This window comes from Lontra canadensis, unplaced genomic scaffold (assembly GCF_010015895.1).
Source record: "Lontra canadensis isolate GAN:19392208 unplaced genomic scaffold, GSC_riverotter_1.0 scaffold38, whole genome shotgun sequence".
Taxonomy (NCBI): domain Eukaryota; kingdom Metazoa; phylum Chordata; class Mammalia; order Carnivora; family Mustelidae; genus Lontra; species Lontra canadensis.
The window spans coordinates 11,255,224-11,278,488 of record NW_022631032.1 but is presented as its reverse complement, the minus strand read 5'-3'; the positions used below and the strand labels follow the sequence as shown (position 1 = coordinate 11,278,488).

Genomic DNA, 23,265 nt, shown 5'->3' with positions numbered 1-23,265 from the left:
GTCACTGAGCCTGGGTAAAAGGGACTGGTGTGACGCTGTGCCCTCCTTTCCTTGGCCAGAGAGTATGAGAGCCTGTACATGAGTCACATCTGGATCCCCAGCAGCTGGGGCTCACCCACCGAAGATCCTGAATGTGACATCACTGATGACATCACTGCTACTGTGCCATACAACCTCCGTGTCAGGGCCAGCCTCGGCTCACAGACCTCAGCCTGGAGCACCCTGCAGCATCCTTTTAACCGAAACTCAAGTAAGCTGCTTCTCTTTTTACTCCCCCACCCCCACTGGCCTCACCTTCAGGAATCAAATTCACTGAGACTTTCAGGATTCTTCTTAGCGTCAAACTGGCCTTGCAAACCCAGTGTACCATAAACACACACAATCCTAACTGGTCCATTTAAAAAATTACCAGCTGCTTCCCACATGCCCTCTCATTTTGAAAAAGGCTTTGGAAGTCAACCCTGACTCTCTCTGTCGGGGTCTGCAGGTGGTGGGGAACGTGGAAGGAAAGCTGTTCTGAGGTGGGGAGGTGGAGCTAGGACTGCTTCTTCCTACCTCGATAGTACCTCGATAAATCTTACATTGCCTCCCATCTGGTGCCTCATTAGCCTCATATTTGTTGCCTGTGTGAGCAGCTTCTTTGTGCAATAGGATCTATACCTTTATTAGACTCATCAGAAACAGTCACTGGGAAATAAATAACTTTTCTACAGTAATAGTACCTGGAAAATGATTGAGGAAAAAAGTATGGGAAGAGTCCATGGGAAGAATTTGGCGTGGCCAAATCTGGCAGAGTGCAAGCAATGGTCAGTGTGTAAAAAGGTGTGTTTGGGGAAGAGCAGGAGTAAGGGCTAGTCCCATGGTGAAGGGCTTTGACATGAAACTTGTTGAAATCAGTAGAGGGTAGTCATGGAAGAAGAGAGGGTTTAGGCCCTCTGGCCTGTCTTCTGCACCGATCACTCTGAATGCTGTGTGGAAAGTGAACTGAAGTAGGACAAGTCTGCAAGGCAGAGGAAGAGTGAGGAGGGCATTGTCATTCCAGCTGAGCCAAGACTGGTCTTGATCCTAGAAGTGAGGGACAGGACAAGAAGGAGAGGACACATTTGAGAGACATGGCTGAGTCAGAAAGGACAGAGCTTGGGAACAAGTTTTGGGAGATGGAGTAGGGAGAGAAAATGATGGTGTCTAGCTTCTAGTTGTAGTCGGTGAGAATGTCATCCAAGACAGAGAACCCAGGAGGAATAGGAGACACTCCTGGCTTTGGGCTCTTTGTGATCGAGACTCCTACAAGGTAGCATGCTGCAGATGTCTGTTTGGCAGCTGGAAATCAGGCCCTGGGGCTCAGACATGCCAAGATCAGGTACAACACTAAATTAATAGCTAAAGGCTTGGGAGCATGTGAGATTGTCCAAGGACAAGTTATGAGGACAAAGAGAACTCAGGACAGAATTCTGGGAGAACTCAGGGTTTAAAAAGTGAATGGAGGGAAGGGCACCCATTGGTGGCCCAGCAAGTAGTGTCATGGAGGGGAGAGAGGTTGCTGATAGGCCTGAAGGAGGGCCCTGAACGGGTTTTTGGGAAAATGACTTCATGGAATACTAGGGGGATGGTGGTGAGGCTGCTAGGTGGAATATTGAGTGGAGAGGGGAAGGGGCAAGGCAGGTCCTCTTCCGAGACAGGTACAGACAAAAATGTGACCAGGTTGGAGTTCTGGCAAGGGAGAGGCCTTTGATGATCTCTGTTTTCTTGATGCAGCTGAAGGTCTTCTGCTGTGAGTGAGGACAAAGGAAGGTTTGGGACAGCATCTATAGTAATAGGGTATGTCAAAGGTTACTGAACACTGTATAAGATTGGGTAGAAACCAGGAAGATTCAGAAGGTTAGGGAGCCCAAGCTGGAAGGGGCTGAGTAAGGTGAAGACAGATTTGAAGGGGAAGTTGATCCCCTGGAGTCAGATAGGTATGATCCAAATCCCAGCTCAGCCACTTGATAGCTGACTCCCTGCCTCCTCACCTGTAGGAAGACCCTCGCTGGGTGGTTGCAGGCACTATAAAAGGTGAAATGTGTAACTGTTCAGGGCAGTGCTGTCCTATCATAGCTCTCAGCTATTGGTAAGTGTTCTCTTATTATTGCCCGAGGGATGCTTGGAACCGAGAGCCAGAAAGCAGAGGAGGGAAGAGGTGGGGGCAGGAGTGGGACCACCAGAATGGGATACCAATGGGAATTTTGGTGCCAAATGTGGGTTTCTCTGCCTGGGCTTCTTTCCCCAGGCACTGAGAGGGTAGAGTGGAAGCAGTGGGATCCCAGTGTGAGGCACCAGGGGAGGCTGGGGAGCAGCAGCAGCTCCCAGCACCACCTGTCTCCAGCTCCAGGGAGCCTGGGGCTCCAGCCCAGACCACTGCTGGGAATAGGCAGCCATTGTTGGAAAGGAAGGTACAGGTCAGATGGAGATAAAGTGCTTATAAAACTACATGGGCAGGGCGTGCGCTTGAGAAGACCAGTATAAACAGGAAGGGGTCTTACTGCAGGAGAAGCTGAGGAACAGGAAGGAGCCTCTGCACCTGCACCAGAAGGTAGAAGATACTCTGTGGGATCCTGGCGCAGACAGAGTTAGCTACGGAGTGAGGATGGAGTTGCGACTCCTAAAAGGGCATTGCATCTGTTCTTTTGTCTGTGAAAAAGGCCACCCCAACTTCTCCACAGGCATGTGAAAAATCTTGTTTTAAGGCTCTTCTGAAAGGCTCTCCTCCTCTTCAGGGGAAGCCTTGTTGAGAGCAGAGTTTCCTCACCTTGGTTACACATCCCAGGCACAGCAGAGTCTAGAACCACCTGTCTGGGGCACATCCCCAGGGATTCTATTGTAAATGATCCATGTGCATTCTGTGACTGGGAGTTTGCAAATTTCCTGAGATGGTTCTCATGGATAGCTGGCTTTGAGATCTGCTCCTATGGAGGCTAAATTCCCCATGCAGCCGAGTCTAGAAATGTGGAAAGACGTGGGCTCAAATTCTGACCGTTCACTGTGTGACTCTGGGCAAGTCACGTAACTTCTCTGAGGCTCAGTTCCATCATGTGGACAACAGGAATAGTGTGTGCCTTCCCAAGCTTGCAGGAACAGAGGTTCCTGCCCTAACAGTGTCAAAAATTTTCCTCTGAACTGGAATGACTTTAGGCCATTTTCTTTAATTCTATTCTCAATACATTTGGAGAAGAGAGGATCCGGTTTTAGTCATGCTTACTTAAAACGGAAGCTTCTGACCTGGTTATGTTTGGCACAGTTGGTCCCTGACTTTTCCAGTTCTCCTGTCTCCTGTCCAGGCAGCTCTTCAAATGCCAGGAAATACTTTGCTCTCCAAAAACTCCCTCCAGGAACTGCTTTTCCTCTGAGTATCCACTGACTCCAGCGCAGGGGATTTAGCCCAGAACGCAGCCCACTGTACTTCCCAAGCCAAGGCCAACCATTGGGGTGGTCCTTCTGGTCCCGCAGTGCTTAGATCTGACAGGCAAGTATGGATCCATCCTCAGTAGCTGGGGACTGGAGGCTGCCTGAGTGTGCCCTTCTGTTCTTGGTCTGCTGATGGGAAAGAATCCACAGGGACTGCTGGTCTCCCTGTTTGGGATTCCAACAATGTGAAATAAGGGTGTTTATCTGAAGCTTTAATTTCTAGAGTTGATTATTGGAATTTCTGAAGCCCTCTGACTTTCCAACATCCCCATTAGAGATATGAAGTGAAGAATTATTGGACCAAGGATAGAATGGCCAACCCATTCTCAGGCTGTGATTTCCTAATGCTTAAGAATTATCAGCAGCCAGTATATATCACTGATCTCTTTGAGCTACAGTGATACATATGTCCCTGCAGGTATGTTCATTCCTAAGGGGCGAAGAAAGGACCCAACTGTTCAGTAGAGACCTGAGCTCATGCAGGTGTTTGGCAAGCATTAAGAAATAGCATCTGCTCATTAGATGAGTCAAGGTGAGGAACAATCTCTGCCAAAAAAGTAAAAAGAGGAGCGTGGGTTATAAAATTTTAAGACAAAAAGAGATGTTTACCTGAGTGTTCAGTCACTTTTCTTGAGTATATGTGACTCCTGAAGAAGGAGCAGAGGACTTTATTATGGTCAAGGAGTGAGAAAAGAGAATTGTACTAAGTCTTTTTCATTAAAAAAAATTTGCTCATCATTCAAAAAGCATTTACTGAACACCTGCTGAATACAAGAGAGTATTGGTATACAGTAGTCCCCCTTATTTACAGGGGATTCATTCCAAGACCCCCAGGGGATGGCTGAAATTGAGAATAGTACCAAATCCTATATATCCTATGTTTTTTTTCTTATACATACATACTTATGATAAAGTTGAATTTATAACTTAGTCACAGGAAGAGATTAATAACAATAACTAATAATAGAAGAACAGTTATAGTAATGCACTATAAGAAAAGTTACATGAATGTGGTCTCCTCTCTACAAGTTATCTTACTGTGCTGTACTGGCCGTCCTCCTCCTTGTGATAATGTGAGATGGTAAAATGCCTACGGCAGGAATCGGGGGAATGATGCAGGCACTGTGTACTGACCTTCTGATCATATATCAGAAGGAGAACCATCTGCTTCCCTCCCAATCACAGGTAACTGAAACCCCAGCAAGCAAAACCTCAGATAAGGAGGATGATGGTACAGCTTCTGCATGCTGGGAAGTTACATCCACCATCCCTGACTTCCCTACCACCCCTGCCTATTTCTACTGATGACTTGGTTCTAGTCTCTCAGGACAGAAACCAGTCCTGTCTGGAACCGGCTTTGATTCTCCCCCTGTCTTACCAACAGCCATCCTCACACCACCTGTGATGGAGGTCACCAAGGACGGCTTCCACCTGGTTATTAAGCTGGAAGACCTGGGGCCCCAGTTTGAGTTCCTCGTGGCTTACTGGAGGAGGGAGCACGGTGCCAAGGTGAGACTTCCAACCTTGGCCTTGGAGTCAGGCCTCAGGGAAGGAGTCACAGACCTCTGAGAGGTGGGTGAGGAAAGCTGTCCCCTGAAGTGCTCACTGACCAGGGGTGGGCTGAGCACAGGCAGGCCTGGGTGCAGGGTGGGAAAGGAGAGATGGGAGCACACTGACAGTCCTAGAGCCTCCTATTCAGAGAATTGCCTGAGGTCCACCCCAGGCTCAGGCCAGATTTGCTGAAGTATGGGGGTTGCCTCTTTGTTCTAAACTCGAACATGGTATGATCCACAATATCTTTCAGTTTATTTCTTCTTTCTCCTCAGCCTGGCTTCTCAGCCATTCTCCCTGGCAGCTTTAGGTACAGCAGACCAGGGTGTTCCAGATCAGCTAGATGATTTCAAAAGCATATGAAACTGGCACAAACCTCTTGAGGGTGTGTGTCAGGTAGGGTGCAGAAGGGAGGGCAGCTAGCCAGAGCTGGCTTGTCAATAAACCGAATTATCAGCCAGCTGGCCACCCAGAATGCCTTGATGGGGCACTGCCCCAACCTCCTATGGGATAGCTGGCTGCAGACTGGGATGTCCACACTCCCGGAGTGAATGGCCACACAAACAGAAGGGCTAAGGCTTGAGCAGGAACTGAGGGATACCAGACCCATTGGAGACCCAGTCCAAGGTAATTTGCAAAGACTACTCCCATCAGCCCAAGGAAAATAGGCTTTATTATGAGTCTGGATAGGATGCAGTAAGGGGCTTTCACAGAATCTATGAACAGAGCAGGCCTAGGTTACCCCCTGACCTCATAAGCACTATGCGGGGGACAAAACACGTGTCACCACCTCCTCAACAGGGACAATGGTTTGGGTAGCTTCCCCTGAAAGGTGAAATATGTAGCTGGGGCAAGCAATAACAATGGTTTCCGGTATTTACTCCTGTGGGGTCAGGGCCCAGCAGTAGGACAGGACATTGCCAGCCAGCCAGATGGAGTAGTGTGGGGGACAGATCAGGACATGGGCAGGAGGGAGCATGCAGCTCGTTTAGATTCTTGGGATGGAGCCCACTCCCCACCCTTGGTAACAGGCAGGGCCAGTGCTGAGAGAGGAGCATGTACCCTGAGTCACTGGGGCTCAGCCCAGACAAGCCTCCACAGGTTCAGATGTGGAGCACAGGCTTCCGTGGGTGGGTGGAGGTAGAGGTGAGTACAGATGGGTGGACAGGTGGGTAAATGGATGATTGCGGGAGGAGACAAACCCCACTGGCTGCATCGCTACTGTGCACTGATCTCCGTGGCAGCACTGGCCACGCCAAGCCCTCAGGCTCATCAGAGCTCTGACCTTCAGGTGTTTGTGCCAATGTGACCCATCAGAGAGGACTTCCCTAACCATTCTGCTTAGTGCCTCCTCCTCATCCTACCTTGCCCTGCCATCTTTTGTTTCACAGCCCCATCACCCCCTGCTGTGTGTCACACAGGGTCTGTCTCCCCGCAGGTAAGCTTCATCAGAGCCGGGACTTTGCTTTGTTCAGTGCTGTATAGCTCAGGGCCTACAATAGAAACTGGCATGTAGGAGGTGCTTAATAAATAAATAAGAGTGAATGAATGAATGAATGTACGAATGAGAGGGAACATTCACTATGCATCCCAGAAAGGAAATACCTAGAACTTCCCTTCCTTGGCTCTTTCTGCCCTTTCCTGTCCTGCTTCCCCCAGGCTGTAACTGTTTTCTGGTTTCCTCAAGGAACATGTCAAAGTGGTGAGGAGCAGGGGCATTCCAGTGCACCTGGAAACCATGGAACCAGGAGTCGCATACTGTGTGAAGGTCCGCACGTTGGTGAAGGCCATCGGGAGGCACAGCCCTTTCAGCCAGGTGGAGTGTGTCAAGGTACAAGGTACGTATGGCCTGCCTGTTTCCTGAAGACCCGCATAGGCCACAACCCCTCCTAGTGGATGGTTGGCTGCCCGCTGGAGACCTTTGGTTCTGAGTTTCCCCTAGGATTCACTTACTTGCTCCCCAGCCGGGAGGGTGTCTGTGATGAAAGTGTGCTTTTCTCTAATTACCCTTGAGGCGAGAGTTCACCCTAGGGCTGGCTGGGGTCCCTTGAGCAGCTGTGTGGAACGCTTTCCTTCTGAAAGTTCCCTAGGCCTGAGGCCAGATGTTGTAAGACTGGTTTACCCTGATGGCAGTGGCCTGGGAACCAGACTGGGCTAGGGTGCCAGAGAAGCAGCCAGGGGTCTGAGAGTCAGACCTTGCAAGGAGGACTAGGTCCCCTCCTAGGTACCCCACCCCCACCTACCGCTGTATGTCACTGCTGCTTTCTGTTGGAAGGGACTAGGTGCAAAGTCTACAGAGACCTCCTGTTTGACTTAATTTTTCTCCCTTCAATTTTTAATATTCATTTATTCATTCATTCACTCATTTATAAGATTTATTTATTTTGGAGAGAGACAGAGAGAAGGCCTGAACAGGAGGGGCAGAGGGAGAGGGAGATAGAATCCAAAACAGACTCCGTGCTCAGAGTGGAGCCTGACATGGGGATCAATCCCAGTACCCTGAGATCATGACCTGAGCTGAAAGCAAGAGTCAGACGTGCAACTGACTGAGCCACCCAGGTGCCCCATCCCTTGAATTTTTTATAGTCTAAGACCCCACAGTGTTCAAAAGTCCCTTGAAAAGAAACAAAACCAAACCCCATATCTACAATGTGTTCAAATACCACTGACATTTTTGTGTATAAACTTTTCATCTTTAAGAAATTATTATTTAAAAAATTTAGTACTTTCATATGATTCAAAAAATATCTAAGATACCTGTGGAAACTCTCCTTTCTATTCTTCCCCATCTTTGCAATTCCAGCCTCTCCCCCCTTGGTATTACCTTCTTGTATATACTCCAAACGATTTTTATTTTTTTTTAAAGATTTTATTTATTTATTTGAGAGAGAACAAGAGGGCACAAGTAGGGGGAGCTAAGAAGGAGTGGGAGAAGCGGGCTCCCCACTGAGCAGGGAGCCAGATATGGGCTCCATTCGGGGCTCAATCCGAGGACCCTGAGAGCATAATCTGAGCAGAAGGCAGGTGCTTAACTGACTGAGCCACTCAGGCACCACATCCTTCTAAAGATTTTTAAATGCATAACAGGTAAATGAGAATATTTCTATATGTATTTCCTTTCTCTTTAGCACAAATGGTAGCATATTCTATGCAATTGTTCTGGATGTTATCCTTTTTGCTTTATATATCTTATAGATTTTTCAATATGGATAAAGAACTTTCTCATCCTCTTTACAACCTCATACTATATAGTTGTGTGGATGGATAACAAGTTTAACAAGTCCTTTATTGATGGGTGTTTCATTTTTCCCAATATTTTGCTCTTATAGCCAATGCTTTAATTAATTACCGTGTACATGGATCATTTTGCCGGTGTATGTATATATTTTTTTAAAGATTTTATTTATTTATTTGATAAAGAGATCACAAGCAGGCAGAGAGGCAGGCAGAGAGAGAGAGGAGGAAGCAGGCTCCCTGCTGAGCAGAGAGCCCGATTCGGGGCTCGATCCCAGGACCCAGGATCATGACCCGAGCCGAAGGCAGCGGCTTAACCCACTGAGCCACCCAGGCGCCCCCGGTATATGTATATTTGAAGGATAAATTCCTGGAAGTAGAGCTGCTTGCTGGTCAGAGGCATACACATTTGAATTTGGACTGCTGTTCCCAAATTGCTCTGCAAGATGGAGTGATTTTTCCATCCCTGTCCATGTGTAAACACACATTGTAGTCGTGTTGCACACACACACTGTGCTTGCTTTTTTACAAATATCACATTCATCCCATTTCCACATGGGTTTTCTGATTACTATTTTATACTACTTTTTAAGCCAAGTTTGTTAAAGAATTCAAACAACACAGAGGTGCCTGAGTGGCTTGGTCGTTGAGCATCTGCCTGGAGCTCAGGTCACCATCCTGGGGTCCTGGGATCGAGTCCCATGGTCAGGCTCCCTGTTCAGTGGAGAGCCTAATTCTCCCTCTCCCTCTGTCTGCCACTCCCTCTGCTTGTGCTCTCTGTCTGTCAAATAAAAAAATGAAATCTTAAAAAAAAAAAGAATTCAAATAACACAGAAGTATGTAAAGTGAGAGGTCCGTGTTCTCCATTCTCCCCCACACCACTCAGGAGGTTTCCTCTGGCAGGTTTGACATTTAATCTTCCCATCATTGTGTGATACCAATGCTCACAGGCACAAATGGTACTGTACTGGGCTTACCATTCTGCAGCTTGCTTGTCTTCACTTAGAAGTACATTGTGAACATCCTTTCATGTTAGTATACATGGATCAACCTCATTTTTTTTTAAACCTCATTTTTTTTTCTAAAGATTATTTATGTATTTATTTGACAGGGAGAGATCGCAAGTAGGCAGAGAGGCAGGCAGCAGAGATAGAAAGGGAAGGAAGCAGGCTCCCTGCCGAGCAGAGAGCCCGATGTGGGACTTGATTCCAGGACCCTGAGATCATGACCTGAGCCAAAGACAGGGGCTTAACCCACTGAGCCACCCAGGCGCCCCTACAACCTCATTTTTAAAGAAGATGCATGATAAGTGAATTTATCAATGTGCCAAAATATATGTAACCATCCTCCTACTAATAGATATACTCTCTGCTTTCCAGTCTTACCACTACATCGTGAACAAATTTGTGTATATCCCAATTCCTGTTTCAGTAGCTGACTTCTTAAACTGCTATGCTGATATCTCATAATATGTTAAACCATCTATCTGGGGGTATTTAGATCATTTCTATGTTTTAGTTCATTTCTGCTTGCTTTTGATGATGATGGTTCATTGATTGATTGATTCATTCACTCAGTGACTACTTACTGAGCATTGACTCTGTGCCAAATGCTGGCCTAGTCTCTGGGATACAGCAGGGAAGTCCCTGGCCTCATAGGAGCTTATCCTCTAGCTGGGGAGACAGGCTACAAACCAGTAAACAAACAAGATGGTTTCACTTGGTGGTCCGTGCTATGAACAATGCGCACCAGAGCACACCTGGAGGGGGAGGTCTGCCACTTTGGGTGGAGAGACAGGTTGCTTGTGAGGCTGTCGCCCTAGTCCACATGTTGCTAGGAACTGCTTTATGCATATAATTTTTTCCTTCCTCGAAATTACTTTTTGGAAGCCACTCAGAGAAGTAAATGAAAGAGTATGGATGTTTGTTTATCTCTTGGTGTGTACTGCCAAAGTATTGTCCAAAAGCACTGAAACGGAGTACAGGGTCCCCACCACCTATGTGATGTCACCATCTTCTGCGGCCTCCTGGGCTGTGCCGCCGTTCACATGGTGGGTGAGCTATCTGACCTGGGGGACTGCAGGAGTTGTTCCACATTACATAGAGCAGAGAGATGGGAACATAACCTGTCACCCCTTCTGCATCTCCAGATGCTCACACTTGACACGTTCTGATACTTTGACTTAATTAGTAGGCTGACCCTGGGTTTTGGAGCCAGCGTAACCTGTGTGACCTTGGGGAAACATAATGATAACAGGGGCTCCATATATCGCAGTTACAATGTGACTGGTGTCTGAAGTCAGGATTTTCCTCCACAATGTGAATCAATGCCAAGAGCAAATTGTGAAACACATTTTGTTTTCAGTTACCACCCAGCTCCCTTCTGGGCTGTTCTCTTCAGGCACCTCCCCTTCATCCTGCCAGCGTCCTGGCACTCTGCCTTCCTCCCGGCAGCTGCGCCAAGGTACGTGCTAACACAAGGAGTGGCTCAATACGTGATGCTCCTCCCTTTCCCTTCCCAAGAAAAAGATCGCAATCTTCCCTGAGGCTTTCTGGAAGCAACGCCTTCATCTGGATTCTAAAAAAAATGGTTTTAATGGAGATAATTTTTGTCACTAAGGCATATATCAAATCTCGGGATGTTGGCATCTGCCATCTTCACTGGCATGCAGAGCCAACTCCAGGAGAGCAAGAGAGGCCAGGATGGATAACTTCATCTTTACTATTGTCTCCTAAGCCTGCCCTTATCTTTTCATTTCCAGGAGAGACCCTCCCCTTGGTGCTGGCCCTGTTTGCATTTGTTGGCTTCATGCTCATCCTTGTGGTGGTGCCCCTTTCCATCTGGAAAATGGGCCGGCTGCTCCGGTACTCCTGTTGCCCCGTGGTGGTACTCCCCGACACCTTGGTAATGCTTTTCTTTTTTCCTTTCAGCATGACGCTGACCAGCTGTAGTTTGAGCCTTAGTCTGGTATGGGCATGCACTTTGTGTGGCTTTACAAGCATTTGCACAAAGAGAAGGGAAGAGGATTTATAGGGATTCACTTCTAATCAGTGGGGCTGGGAGAGAAGCCCCTTTTCCGGGGAGTGGTGACCTTCCTCAGGCTCCCGTCAGGCCACTGGTACTTGCCCTTAGGACCGGGCACTGCCAAGATGGCAGGTGTGTTACACCAGCCAGGATGCTCGGCACTTCAAGAGTCATGCGCAGCCTTCCTCTTCTAGACTGGCCTGCAAGGATTCTGTCTCTTGCAGTAAGTAAAACAGCAGCTACATCCAGTAGTATGTTTCAACCCAGCATACTCAGTTAATATGCCAAGAGCCTCATTGGTTCCCAGGGCAAAGTGCATGTGTGTGAAGCATGCACCAAGGATACTGGGCCACAGGTTTGAGTCTCCATGGCAGACAGGTCCCATGCCCACCCCAGGGTGGAAGAAAAGCAAAAGCAGGCTTACAACAGCTCCCTTTGTTCCATTTTCCTACCTCCTGTGCCCTCCACCCATCCCCAGACCTCAATACTTAAAGCAGGACAAAAGATAACAAAGTAACAAATAAAACCAATCCCATCCCTGTCAGGCAGGGATTTCTCACAGTTCTGTCCTGGGAAGAGGAGTTTGCAGTTGGCTTCTCAGAGGCAGCTAGAATCAGAACGTCCCCCAGTTCCTTATCAGCCTGGGGTCACTCTGGAAGGAGTCACTCTTGTGATATCTTCATGGCCCTGAGGAGTGCAGGCTGTGTTCTCCCTGCACAGGGGGAGTAATCCTCCCCGTGACCCTCTCTCAGGACACCCCTTCACCTTGTTATCCTAACTCCTGCTGTCTCTTTCCGGCACTTGTAAGGGGTCCTACCTTTAGCTGATGCTAGTGCAGAGTTAAGCACCAGGCATTGTTCTTTTTTTTAAAATTAATTTTTAAATTTTTTAACAAACATATAGTGTATTTTTATCCCCAGGGGTACGGGTCTGTGAATCGCCAGGTTTACACATTTCACAGCACTCACTATAGCACATACCCTCCCCAATGTCCATAACCCCACTACCCTCTCACCAGGTGTTGTTCTAAGGCTTGATGTACATCGACTCCTTTCGTTTTTTCCTCTTCCATCATTGCTTACCAATGTGCATTTCATCAGCACCCTGCCAGCCTCTCTGAATGATTCAGTGTTCACTGCTAACCAAGAAGGAACCGTGGTGTGGCAAACAACAGCGGGGCAGGGTGGGCCTTTCCCTCTTCTTCAAGAACCCCGGGGCTCAAAGTTGCCAGGACCATTAAAGGGTGTGTATTCACCATTTGTTGGAGTAGTGTTTTATAAATATCAGTTGGGTCAAAGTGTTTGATGATCCTGTTCAGTGATTTTGGTAGACCCCTATTAGTCATTGGGAGGGAAAACACATAATCTCTAGCCAGGAGTGTGGATGTGTCTATTTCTACGTTTGTCAGTTTTTCCTTCATGTGTTTTGATTCTGTTTCGGTTGCATGGATTGTTCTCAGGTCTTCTTCAGTACTTGAGTCTTTTATCATCACGAAATGTCCCTCTTTATCTCTGGCACTATTCCTTACCCTGCTATCAATATTGCTCTCCACTGTTTACTGTTTGTGTGACATATATTCTTTCCATATTTTTATTCTACACGTATCTGTGTCCTCATATTTAAAGTATATCTCTTGTAGCAGCGTATGTTGGTCTTAAAAATTTTTTAAAAAATTAATCCATTCCAATAATCTCTGCCATTTAATTGGAATGTTTAGTCCTTTAACGGTTAACCCTGATCCTCTCACTTTCTGACTTTTGTGTTTGTACCGGTATTTGTCAGTGTTGTGGCACGAAGAGAAAGACTTGCCCTCGGACAAGGAACTGTGAAACTCACCCAGTGACGTTACCGCCTTCCAATTGTCAACTTTTGGTTGCTCGGTGGCGCCTTAAGGAAGTTGATTTCATATTCTGATCAGTTTTTATTTTATTTATTTTTATTTTTATTTTATTTAAAAAAATTTTTTTTATTTTTTTATTAACATATAATGTATTATTTAGCTCCAGGGGTACAGGTCTGTGAATCGCCAGGTTTACACGCTTCACAGCACTGACCAATATTTATTTTTATTCTTAAAAAATATTTTATTTATTTATTTGAGAGGGACAGAGATAACGAGAGAGAGAGCACAAGCCTGAGGAGGGGGAGAAGCAGGCTTCCCACTGAGCAAGGAGCCAACGCAGGGCTCGACCCCAGGACCTTGGAATCATGACCTGAGCCGAAGTCAGTCACTTAACGACTGACCCACCAAGGTGACCCTTGACCAGTTTTAAAAATTATTATCTGTAGGAGGATTGGTCTGATTGGGACTCCTCCACTGCAGCAGTCCCTGACCAACACAAAATGATCATGGGAGGGGAGCATCCATGGCTGAGGTGGTCTGAAGCCCTTCTTTTCCACATGTGGTGAAAAAATTCAGCCTAACTCCATCAGTTAGTCACCTTTTGTGGTTTTCCTCTCAACTCAGTTACTCATGCTTACCCTCTGTTCACAGGGTGTTCCATTCCTAACACCCTCTTGCATTTTTCCTCTCTTGGGTGCACATTCAGCAGCCCAGCAGAGGTTCCTCCCTGCCTCAGGATCAGGGGCACTAGCATCCTTCCAGGACCAAGAGCGAGGAACAGAGCAAAGAGCTAGGGAGAAAACCATGTGAAGGGTCATTTGCTTAGAGAATTTCAAGTGCACAAGAACAGCCCTCAAATGGCAAGAGCTCCTAGGGATCCTAATGGATTACAAGCCACACCCTAAACATAGCTTTTGGAGAAAACCAATTTTAGAGGAGACCAGAAGCAAGGATATTCTGTAATAAGTGTGGCCACTTTAATCTGTGGAAGATAGATACCATTACCCTTGATTAGACTAGCTTTTGCTTTTCTGTTATCTTTACCAGCCTCCCTACATTGTCATTTCTTTCCATAAGGTTTCTCATTTTTATTGGTTCTCCCTCAATTTATTAAGTGGACAATCTCTCTGAGTATATGTATTTCCCATAGTGCTGTATGAGAAATTGATCATGAGTATCCATTACACCCAAACGGATTCTGGAGCTGTACATCACCACTACCCTCTGCTCTGCCTCAAACTTGACTTTAGCACAGCCTAGCTGCACTTCAACATTTGCCTTAGTTAAAGATAATCCTCTAAGGTAACTTCTAGCCTTCCTTGCAAAAACCCACGCATCTTTCCGATTAAACCATGGGAAATTACCAAGTGGAAATCCTTGACAATTCTTTGAAAATCCCTATTGAGTTTTTAAGTGTTTAATTTATCTGTTTGGATTAAACATTTCATGTCTACATCTATAATTTCACGGTTGGTGATGGTTGTACTCTGAAACACACCATTAAGATTTTCTATCCATTCAAATTTATATCAAGTAACAGTCTAAAGCAAAGATATATATGCAAAGAAAATCATATCGAGAATGCTCAGTGTATAGTCTCTATTTTAAAGTATTATTTCTTTTCCTTGTCTTTCATCCATAATTTCTTTATGGGGATAGAGGCTTTGGTGCTAAGGGGTCTTTCTTTCTTTTCTGTGACTCACTTTATTCTTTCTCTTTTTGCTGTCACAGTCCACTGTAATGCAGGTAGCAAGCATAAAGATGGTCCCAAGTTAGTCATTCTTCAATGGGTCGTTTGAAGTTTGGCTTTGTGTACTTCATAGAAGGTAGAGTTTGTGAGCTCAGATGCCTCTGGGGCCCAGACAGGTACGAAAAAAAAAAAAAGTGCACTGCTGTGAGCATAATTGGATAGGGAGAGATGGTGGGGACCATGGAGAACATGTTTCAGCTAAAGAAGGCAGCTGTTTTTCAGTTTCAGCATGTTGTTGCTGAGAGGAAATGCGACCCAATGCTACCAGATCTGTAAGGTGTTTTTTTGTTTTTTTGTTTTTTTTTTTAAACTTATTTATTTTACAAAGAGAAAGAGAGAGAGAGTGTGTGTGTGTTGGGGAGGGGCAGAGGTAGAGAGAGAGAATTGCAAGCAGACTCCCCACTGAGCACCGAGCCTGATGTGGGGCTGGAAATAATGGCCCGAGTGGGAGTCAAGAGTCAGATATTCAACTGACCAAGCCACCCAGGTGCCCAAGTTTTAAGTGAGAAACCAGAAATCAAAATGTTTATGAGAAATCTCCTAAATTTTAAATGTTGAAAATAATTCAAATAAGAGCAACAGAACCTTGCTTGAAAGTTTATTCTAACCTACAGGACAGCAGTTGCACACCTTCTGAACTTCTGAGCTTATGTTTTATTTTCGTGTTCTAGATCTACGCTGTCCAGTATGGTAGCCACTCTCCACATGTGACCATTAAGCAATTGAAATGTAGCTAGTCCAAATTGAGATGCACTGTAAATATAAAATACACAATGGATTTTGAAAAACTCCTTAATATTTTTATATGGATCATAAGTTAAAATAATATTTTAATAATAAAATGCATTATTAAAATTAATTTCACCTGTTTCTTTTTACTTTTTAAAATGTGCTACTGGAGAATTTTAATTTGCATATATAGCTCAAATTAGGTTTCCACTGGAAAGTACTTCTCTAGAGTTAAAAAAAATAATCAGATATAATCACTGCAGATTTAGGTAGCTGGTATCCTAAGGATCTGACTGGACCAGCAGCCGTGAATTGATGGTGGGCTCCGCACTGACTCTCCTCCTGAAACAGGGGTTAGAATTGTCTTTGTGGTTTTTTGCCGCTTGAAAGTTGATCAGGTAGCTGGGATTTTTGCAACACTCTCTGTCATTGTGGCTACTACTCTACCATCATATAATACTACCATTCCTCTAATGAGTATTAACAAAAATGATTTTTTCAGAAAATAACCAATTCACCCCAGAAGTTAATCAGCTGCAGAAGGGAAGAGGTGGAACCCTGTGCCACAGCAGTGCTGTCTTCTGAGGAACCCTTCAGGGCCTGGCTTTAGCAGCCTTGGGGAGGGCCCAGCTGAAACTGAGACTCCGGTTGGCACAGCACAGCAGCCATGAGGGGAAAGACCCTGTATCTGTTTTCCTCCATGGACAGAGGACAAGAAAAGCAAGAAGAGCCTGGTGTGTCCATGTCTAGAGGCAACTGTCTGAAGCAGACTGGTTTGGCAGTCAAAGCAAGAAGTGGGGGTCAGGAGATGTGACCTCTAGAACTGTCTGTCTGCCATTCACTGACTGAATGACCCTGGAGAAAGTGGCTTGGTTTCTCTGGTCCTCAGTTTTCTCATCTAGAAAGGGGGAATTAAACATACAACCATCAAACCACTGTATCTCTCTGGCCCTCGCAGAGATTTGGGAAACTGGCAGCACTGTACATTGGGACTGGTTCAACTTTTCGGCAGAGCAGTATATAAATTGCAACAAGAATGATAAAAACTCTTTAAAACAGTTGGCTTGGAGAGCCACTTTCCTAAAGGAAACCTTGATGGGGAAAGGAAGGTTGAATACAACAGTGTTGACTTCACTTCAAACCAAATGTCTGTGCAGAGGTCCGTGGCTCAGCCAGTGCTACAATACATGACCTAGAAGGAGGTCACAGGCCCATGGAAAATAGGCAGTGCTGTGCATACAAGAGATATTGTAAAGGGTAAATAACACATGCACACTGAGGGCAACAGGTAGAATGTATATGAGGAGAGGAGAATGCAGAAGGATGTTGATAATAAATGTGGTGTTTGCTGTGTTCCTTTTACCTATAGAGTTGTTAAAGTATAGAATTAAAAATAAAAAGGGGTCACCTTTGGTAATCCTTTTGGTTTCTTCCAAAAAAGTGGTCTTTGGGATTCTAGTTACATCATCAACCTTGTGTCCAGGGAGGATCCTGAAGGCCACCATTGGCCAGGAGTTGTGGGGGTGACCCCAGGTAGGGGATGCAGCAGGGAAGGAGAACCCTGACCAGTGCAGCTGGCCAAAGCCTCACCTGGTCAGGGTGCTCCACAGGAAGTCCCTTGGGGGTACTTCTCCTCCCTAAGACAGCTCACTCAGGGTGTCCTCAGTGCCTTCTAGCATGTTCATCTGGGACCGACTTTTGGAAGCCTCTTCCTGCCCCTCTCCCAACCCGGTGAGGAAGAGTCAGGGCTAGGGAAGGAATGGAGAGGTAAATCTCTTGAGAAGTGAAGGGATTAATGGGCAAGGCCTGTGCGTTCCTTCTTAGCCCCCAGCTTTGGAGCCTCTGAGTTGGTTTGTCTCCACACCAACTTCCAGGACCCCTTCCAGCCAGCCCAGAGGTGGGGACAATGTAACTACTTCAACCAGGTGTTTCTCCTACAAAAGAGAGGCCTACAACCCCCCTCTCTACCCCAGTGGGGTCTCAAGGAGCCAGAGGGTACGCTCTCCAGGAGGATGATACTGTCAAAGATCTTTCCTTTTTACCATTTTGTATGCTTCTGTGTTGTTGGATTTCTTCATGAAAAGTATGTTTTAATTTTATATTTAGCCTAAAGTGGACATATTTTCAGTGTGCAAAAATAAAGGCTATACTACTGTACAGGTCATCACTCTCCCTTGTCCCATTTCCTTGCCTCTTCCCCCTGGGGCTGTTTTCCCTCTGCCATCTATCCAGGACTAGAACCCAGAAATCACCCTTGATTTCCCCCTGCTTGAATCCCTCTCACAATTTGTCTCAGTGCTCATCCATTTCTCCTGGCACATATATGTATATAAAAAATTATCTCAATTATTCTGTTGTCATCCCAGATCCCAAACAAGCATTTACTGGGGTCCAACCATGCAAAGACATTGAGCTAGTTCCTCATAGAGGGGGCTCCCTCCTCTGTAGCTGGTTATTCCCTCCTGGAGTGCTTATATCCTGACTCCCCAGGCCTCCTCTCTTTTTACCCCCATCACCTGGCTCTTTAAATTATGACACTTTAAGGAGTGAAAAGGGGCACAGTCAATAACTACAACAGAACAGGAAGACCATGCATCTTTGCACTCAATGCCCGTAGAGAGCCCCTGCCCCCAGAACCAAGCCCACCTCTCAGCCCTGTCCTCAGGGAAAGCTGCCAGAGTCCAGTTGAACAAAACCTTCTGCTCCATGAGGTTTACATTTCCACTGGGGAAAGCAGAAAGAATAATAACAAAATAATACAAAACCAAATAATGATAGTAATTACTTTTTTTAAGGTGAATTATCTGGTATATTGGGAGTGTATAAATCCTATGAAAAATGCAAAGGTAGAGCAGAAAATGGGGAGTGGGGGCAGGTTGCAGCCTCCTCTAAATGAAAGTGAATGAAAACCCCCAGACCACAGCTCTCCCATCAGTTCCATCCTTACACAGCCACATGGGGTGGGGACATTAGGAGTGGCTCTGGAACAAAATAATTTGGCACCAGATCTTTAGGAGTCTGCAGCCTAAAACAAAAACTTCATTTAGTATTTGTCCGGTTTGTATTGATAGTGTATTTTTGTTTGTTTTTGGAGCTATTCTCTTAAGTTTTCAGAACAAGTAAATAATTATGTTTGATAGGAGCATAGATTTCAGGATTGGTTAAAGGGAAAGCTAATTAACTCACAAACTTAAGTAGGAGCAGTGTATTGTTAGAACTGAACTGAGCATATCAAAATGAACTCATGCCTTTGTAAAACATGTAATTAAAAATATATTTCTTTTCTGGCTCCCCACCCCCCAAAAATGGCCGAGTAGCAATGTTACCCCATAATGCACATAATGCATCCTGATGGCTACATTATGGTTTCTAATGCTATTTCTCTCCCCAAAGGAACCAGGGTTTCTTGAAACAATGTCTGATTCCATGTCTGGTCTGGGGCAGAAGAATATGAGGCGATCTCAGAACACCTAACATGCTGGGCCAGAAGCAAAGCTTGAAAAAACCGGGGCATTTGAAAGCTAAAAGGTCCCCACCGGCCAAAGTTGGGAGAGTGTGAGCATCAAAATGAGAATATTGGGGCGCCTGGGTGGCTCAGTGGATTAAAGCCTCTGCCTTGGGCTCGGGTCATGATCTTAGGGTCCTGGGATGGCGCCCCATGTCGGGGGAGGGGGGGGTGTCTCTGCTCAGCAGGGAGCCTGCTTCCCCCTGTGTCTCTCTGCCTACCTCTCTGCCTATTTGTGATCTCTGTCTGTCAAATAAATAAATAAAATCTTAAAAAAAAAAAAGAGAATATTGGCTGATGTCAGTACATTGAAATGTCACAAGTCCATAATAACACATAAAAAGAGCAACACTAGTACAGTGACTTCTCAGAAAAGATGAATAGAATGCATTTCAATTGAGTCTTGTTATGCAGTCATGTTGGGTTTATTGACTCACCATGTCAATGAAGAATACTGGTAAGTGTAAATACCTCAGTCAGAAGGGTTGGTTCTCCACTGCCACCAATCCCTGGCCCAGGCTGCAGCCCTCTCCCCACTGATACCTGCAGTAGTCCCTTTACTGGCGGCTCTCCACTCCAGTCCTTCCGCACTTGCCTGTCTCCTATCGTGCCAGGGAGTCCCAGGGACGTGCCTTTATTTTTCTTTTACAGAGGCTTTGTAGGTACAGTTTGTCCGTCTAGCCTCTGTGCTACTCTTCCTCATCTTTTACATATGTACGTGTGTGTATAATATATATATCTTAAATATAATATATATTTTCTTATTTTCCGTGTGCCCTATTTTATCCATAGGCTAATTCTCTGTGGATGCAGAGCTCTCAGTGTCCTTTGAATCTGGCCTGACTTGATCCATCCCTTCAGGGAACCTTAGCAAAGCTTCTGGAGCCTACTTGGAAGGGGACCTCATTAAGTCCACGGGTGTCTGGCGCCACCTTGTGTTAAGTACTGGAAAAAGTCCTGTTTCCCCTGAGCCAAGTTTCCTTGATGGAGAAAGGAAAACTCCCCCAAGTTTCCTAGAATGAGAACTCAATTACAAAACTTCCGTGGGCTTGGCCCCTAACAAACTTCCACTGTCATTAGTGGATTTAGAATTTAGTGGCCGCCATATCCTCACACGGGCTCTGTCTCCAGCGCACATTAGGGGCTTTTTATTTTTTCTGCATATTCTATTTCTAGGCTATTCTTGGACTAGACCGACTTTCTGGGGTGTTCCTCAGGCCGTGGTTCATGAGAGGGTAGTCATATCAAACCACTGTGGCACCTACTCTGAACTTTGAACCTGGCATACAAGAGTTGACCCAAATTACAGTTTTGTCTTGTGGGTTCCAGGGACCCTCAGGTCCTCAAGAACCTAACAAAAAAGCTTGGAAAAATCCATTCTTGCCTAAAGTGGGAGCAGGCACATGTGGAAGTAGGAGGCTCCCAAAATGAAGACACAGCCATTCCACCCTCCCTCAGTGAGAATCTGCAAGCCCAGGAGAGGCTGCAAAACCCCATTAAAGATTCTGGAGGAAAAGCCGAGCAGGACCATTCCTGGGTACCTGCAGGAAGTCTCAAGAGCAAAAGCACAAACCCTGTAACTGTGAAGGAGGCACTTGTCCCTGGTCCCTCCATTGGGGACATTTAAAAAAACTACTTAAAAATTCCTGGCTGTTAGAAAAATGAGTGTCTGTTCAAACCTCCGTAACTGCTACATTTTGCTTCTGGATTTTAAGCCACTCATCTCTGAAGTGGCCCCATGCCTCATTTCCGGGAGATGCCAGCCCATCTCTGCCAAGCTGCCTTGGTGTAAGATGAAGCCTACAGACATCATCTTGGGTTTCTAGCCTTAGGAAATCCTACCCCAGAACTAGGGCCATCTGATGTCATCCCACTTACATTATTGAGGCTGAAGGGCCTTTGCAGGTGAGGCTCAGGTCATGAAGTTAACTCTCTACTCTCTCTTCTTCATGTTTGAGTCTTGCCGATTGGAAACAGATCAAAATGGAATAGCGCCTTCTCAGATTAAGCCTAGACTGTGGAGCATGGCCAGTGGGGTGAAGAATTACTGTATTTTATTTTTTTTTAATTTTTTTTTAAAAGATTTTATTTATTTGACAGAGATCACAAGTAGGCAGAGAGGCAGGTAGAGAGAGAGAGGAAGAGAAGCAGGCTCCCTGGACATGGGGCTCGATCCCAGGACTCTAAGATCATGACCTGAGCCGAAGGCAGAGGCTTTAATCCACTGAGCCACCCAGGCGCCCCAAGAATTACTGTATTTTAAATGAAGAGTCTTAAGTTAGCAGATGGCAGCAAGTAGATATTGCAGTTTAAATATGTGTAACTGTAAGCAGTTCTGTTTCAGTCCCTGAGAGAAAATGTTTGTCAGAAAAAAGGATTTGTCTCCTTTCTTCCTTTCCCCTCATTTTTTCTCTTCTTTCTTCCTACCTTCCTTCCTTCCCTCCCTCCCTCTTTTTCTTTTATTCTTTATTCTAACAAAGTTTTAAACTCCAAAGAAGTTTAGTTTTGGGTTGGCATAGACAAGCTGCAAGTTGAAGAACTGACAGTCAGCATTTGGGTCTGAGGTGTGGTTCTAACCATGCAGGTGCTGGGGATGTGGACAGTACCAGCAGGACATGGGCTAGAGCTGGGGCCCACTCTTTCCTTTGGCTAATGACTTGTTTAAAAAAAATTACATCCCTCCCCAAAAAAAAATTTATTCCCAAATCAGAGTGTTTGAATTAGATACCATTTAAAACTTTAAAAAGGTATTAATTATATTGATAATTCAAACCAGATAATGTATCTTTTTATCTTAAATTCAAAGAATGTAGTTTTTAAAATTGTCTTGAAGTCATAAATGTGGCTCCTATGGAATGCAAAGTCAGGGATTTAGGACACAGCTTTTTTGATTCTGGGACAGAATCCAGATATCTCCTCTAACATTAACTAGTTGTACTCCATGAGGCAGTGTGCTATGATTTTTAAATACCGATAGCTTTTATGAACAGATTCTATGGGAACCCACATAATCTGGAAATTTTATGAATTTGTAAAATTTTCTTCTTTAACTTTCTTTTTAAAGGTGAAATAATCTGATAACACTTTTTCAGTTATTAAAAGGTTGTAATATTATTTGATATATCTGGTAATATATTTTTATTTTTTTAAAGATTTAAACATTTATTTTAGAGAGAGAGAGAGAGAGAAAGTGGGGGCGTGGGGGAAAGGCAGAGGGAGAGGGAGAGAGTGAGTCCTAAGCATTGCCACGCTGAACACAGAGCCAGGCACAGTGCTGGATCTCCCAACCCTGAGACGGTGACCTGAGCCTAAACCAAGAGTCAGACGCTTAACTGACTGTGCCACCTAGACATCCATGGGTGGATATGTATTTAAATTCTCTCTCTCTCTCTTTTTTAAGATTTTATTTATTTATTTGACGGAGAGAGAGAGATCACAAGTAGGCAGAGAGGCAGGCAGAGAGGAAGGGAAGCAGGCTCCCTGCCGAGCAGAGAGCCTACGTGGGGCTCAATCCTAGCACCCTGGGATCATGACCCAAGCCAGCCGAAGGCAGAGGATTTAACCCACTGAGCCACCCAGGCGCCCCTAAATTCTCTCCCTCTCTTTTTTTTTTTTTTTTTAAAGACTCTGATTGTTTCAACTTTATTTTCAGGAATATTTAATTTTATAAAGCATTCTGAGTGGTTGTGCTTTTTTTTTTTTTAAGATTTTTACTTATTTATTGGACACAGAGAGAGAGATCACAAGTAGGCAGAGCAGCAGGCAGAAAGCGAGGGGGAAGCAGGCTCCCTGCTGAGCAGAGAGCCCCACTCAGGGCTCAATCCCAGGACCCTGAGATCACGACCTGAGCCAAAGACAGAGGCTTAACCCACTGAGCCATCCAGGCACCCAGTATTTAAAGTGGTTATGTATATAAAGTGGATATATATATATATAAAAACATATGTATTTTTAACTGAAAATGTATTGAAGTATATCTCGTTGTATTTTATGACATTCTTTTTTGGCTTTGGCAAGTTTGAATTTTGTATAGAATGAAGGGAATTGGTAATTGTGTTTTCCAAAGACTTCAGAGAACTTGGAATTTTACTCTCTGTTGATCCATAATTAAAATAAGGGCAATAATAATGTATATGAAGCAAAGTCTGAATTTTGACCCATGAATCAATAGAGATTTCAGTTAAA

General features: G+C 45.2%; 1 protein-coding gene across 4 annotated transcripts in view; it reads left to right on the top strand.

Annotated features, from left to right (window-relative positions):
- The window catches only part of IL20RB (interleukin 20 receptor subunit beta), a 39,655-nt gene extending 21,916 nt beyond the window's left edge, over nucleotides 1-17,739 (top strand). For 2 of the 4 annotated variants that reach the window (XM_032869623.1, XM_032869625.1), the window contains exons 3-6: nucleotides 60-250; nucleotides 4,829-4,953; nucleotides 6,683-6,833; nucleotides 10,991-11,605. In XM_032869623.1, the coding sequence (XP_032725514.1) occupies nucleotides 60-250; nucleotides 4,829-4,953; nucleotides 6,683-6,833; nucleotides 10,991-11,262 (739 nt within the window). In that variant the 3' untranslated portion in view covers nucleotides 11,263-11,605. Of the gene's footprint in view, nucleotides 1-59; nucleotides 251-4,828; nucleotides 4,954-6,682; nucleotides 6,834-10,990; nucleotides 11,606-16,077 lie in introns of those variants that run through there. The other 2 variants (XM_032869624.1, XM_032869626.1) reach the window with 2 other exon arrangements.
- The last annotated feature ends 5,526 nt before the right edge of the window (nucleotides 17,740-23,265 follow it).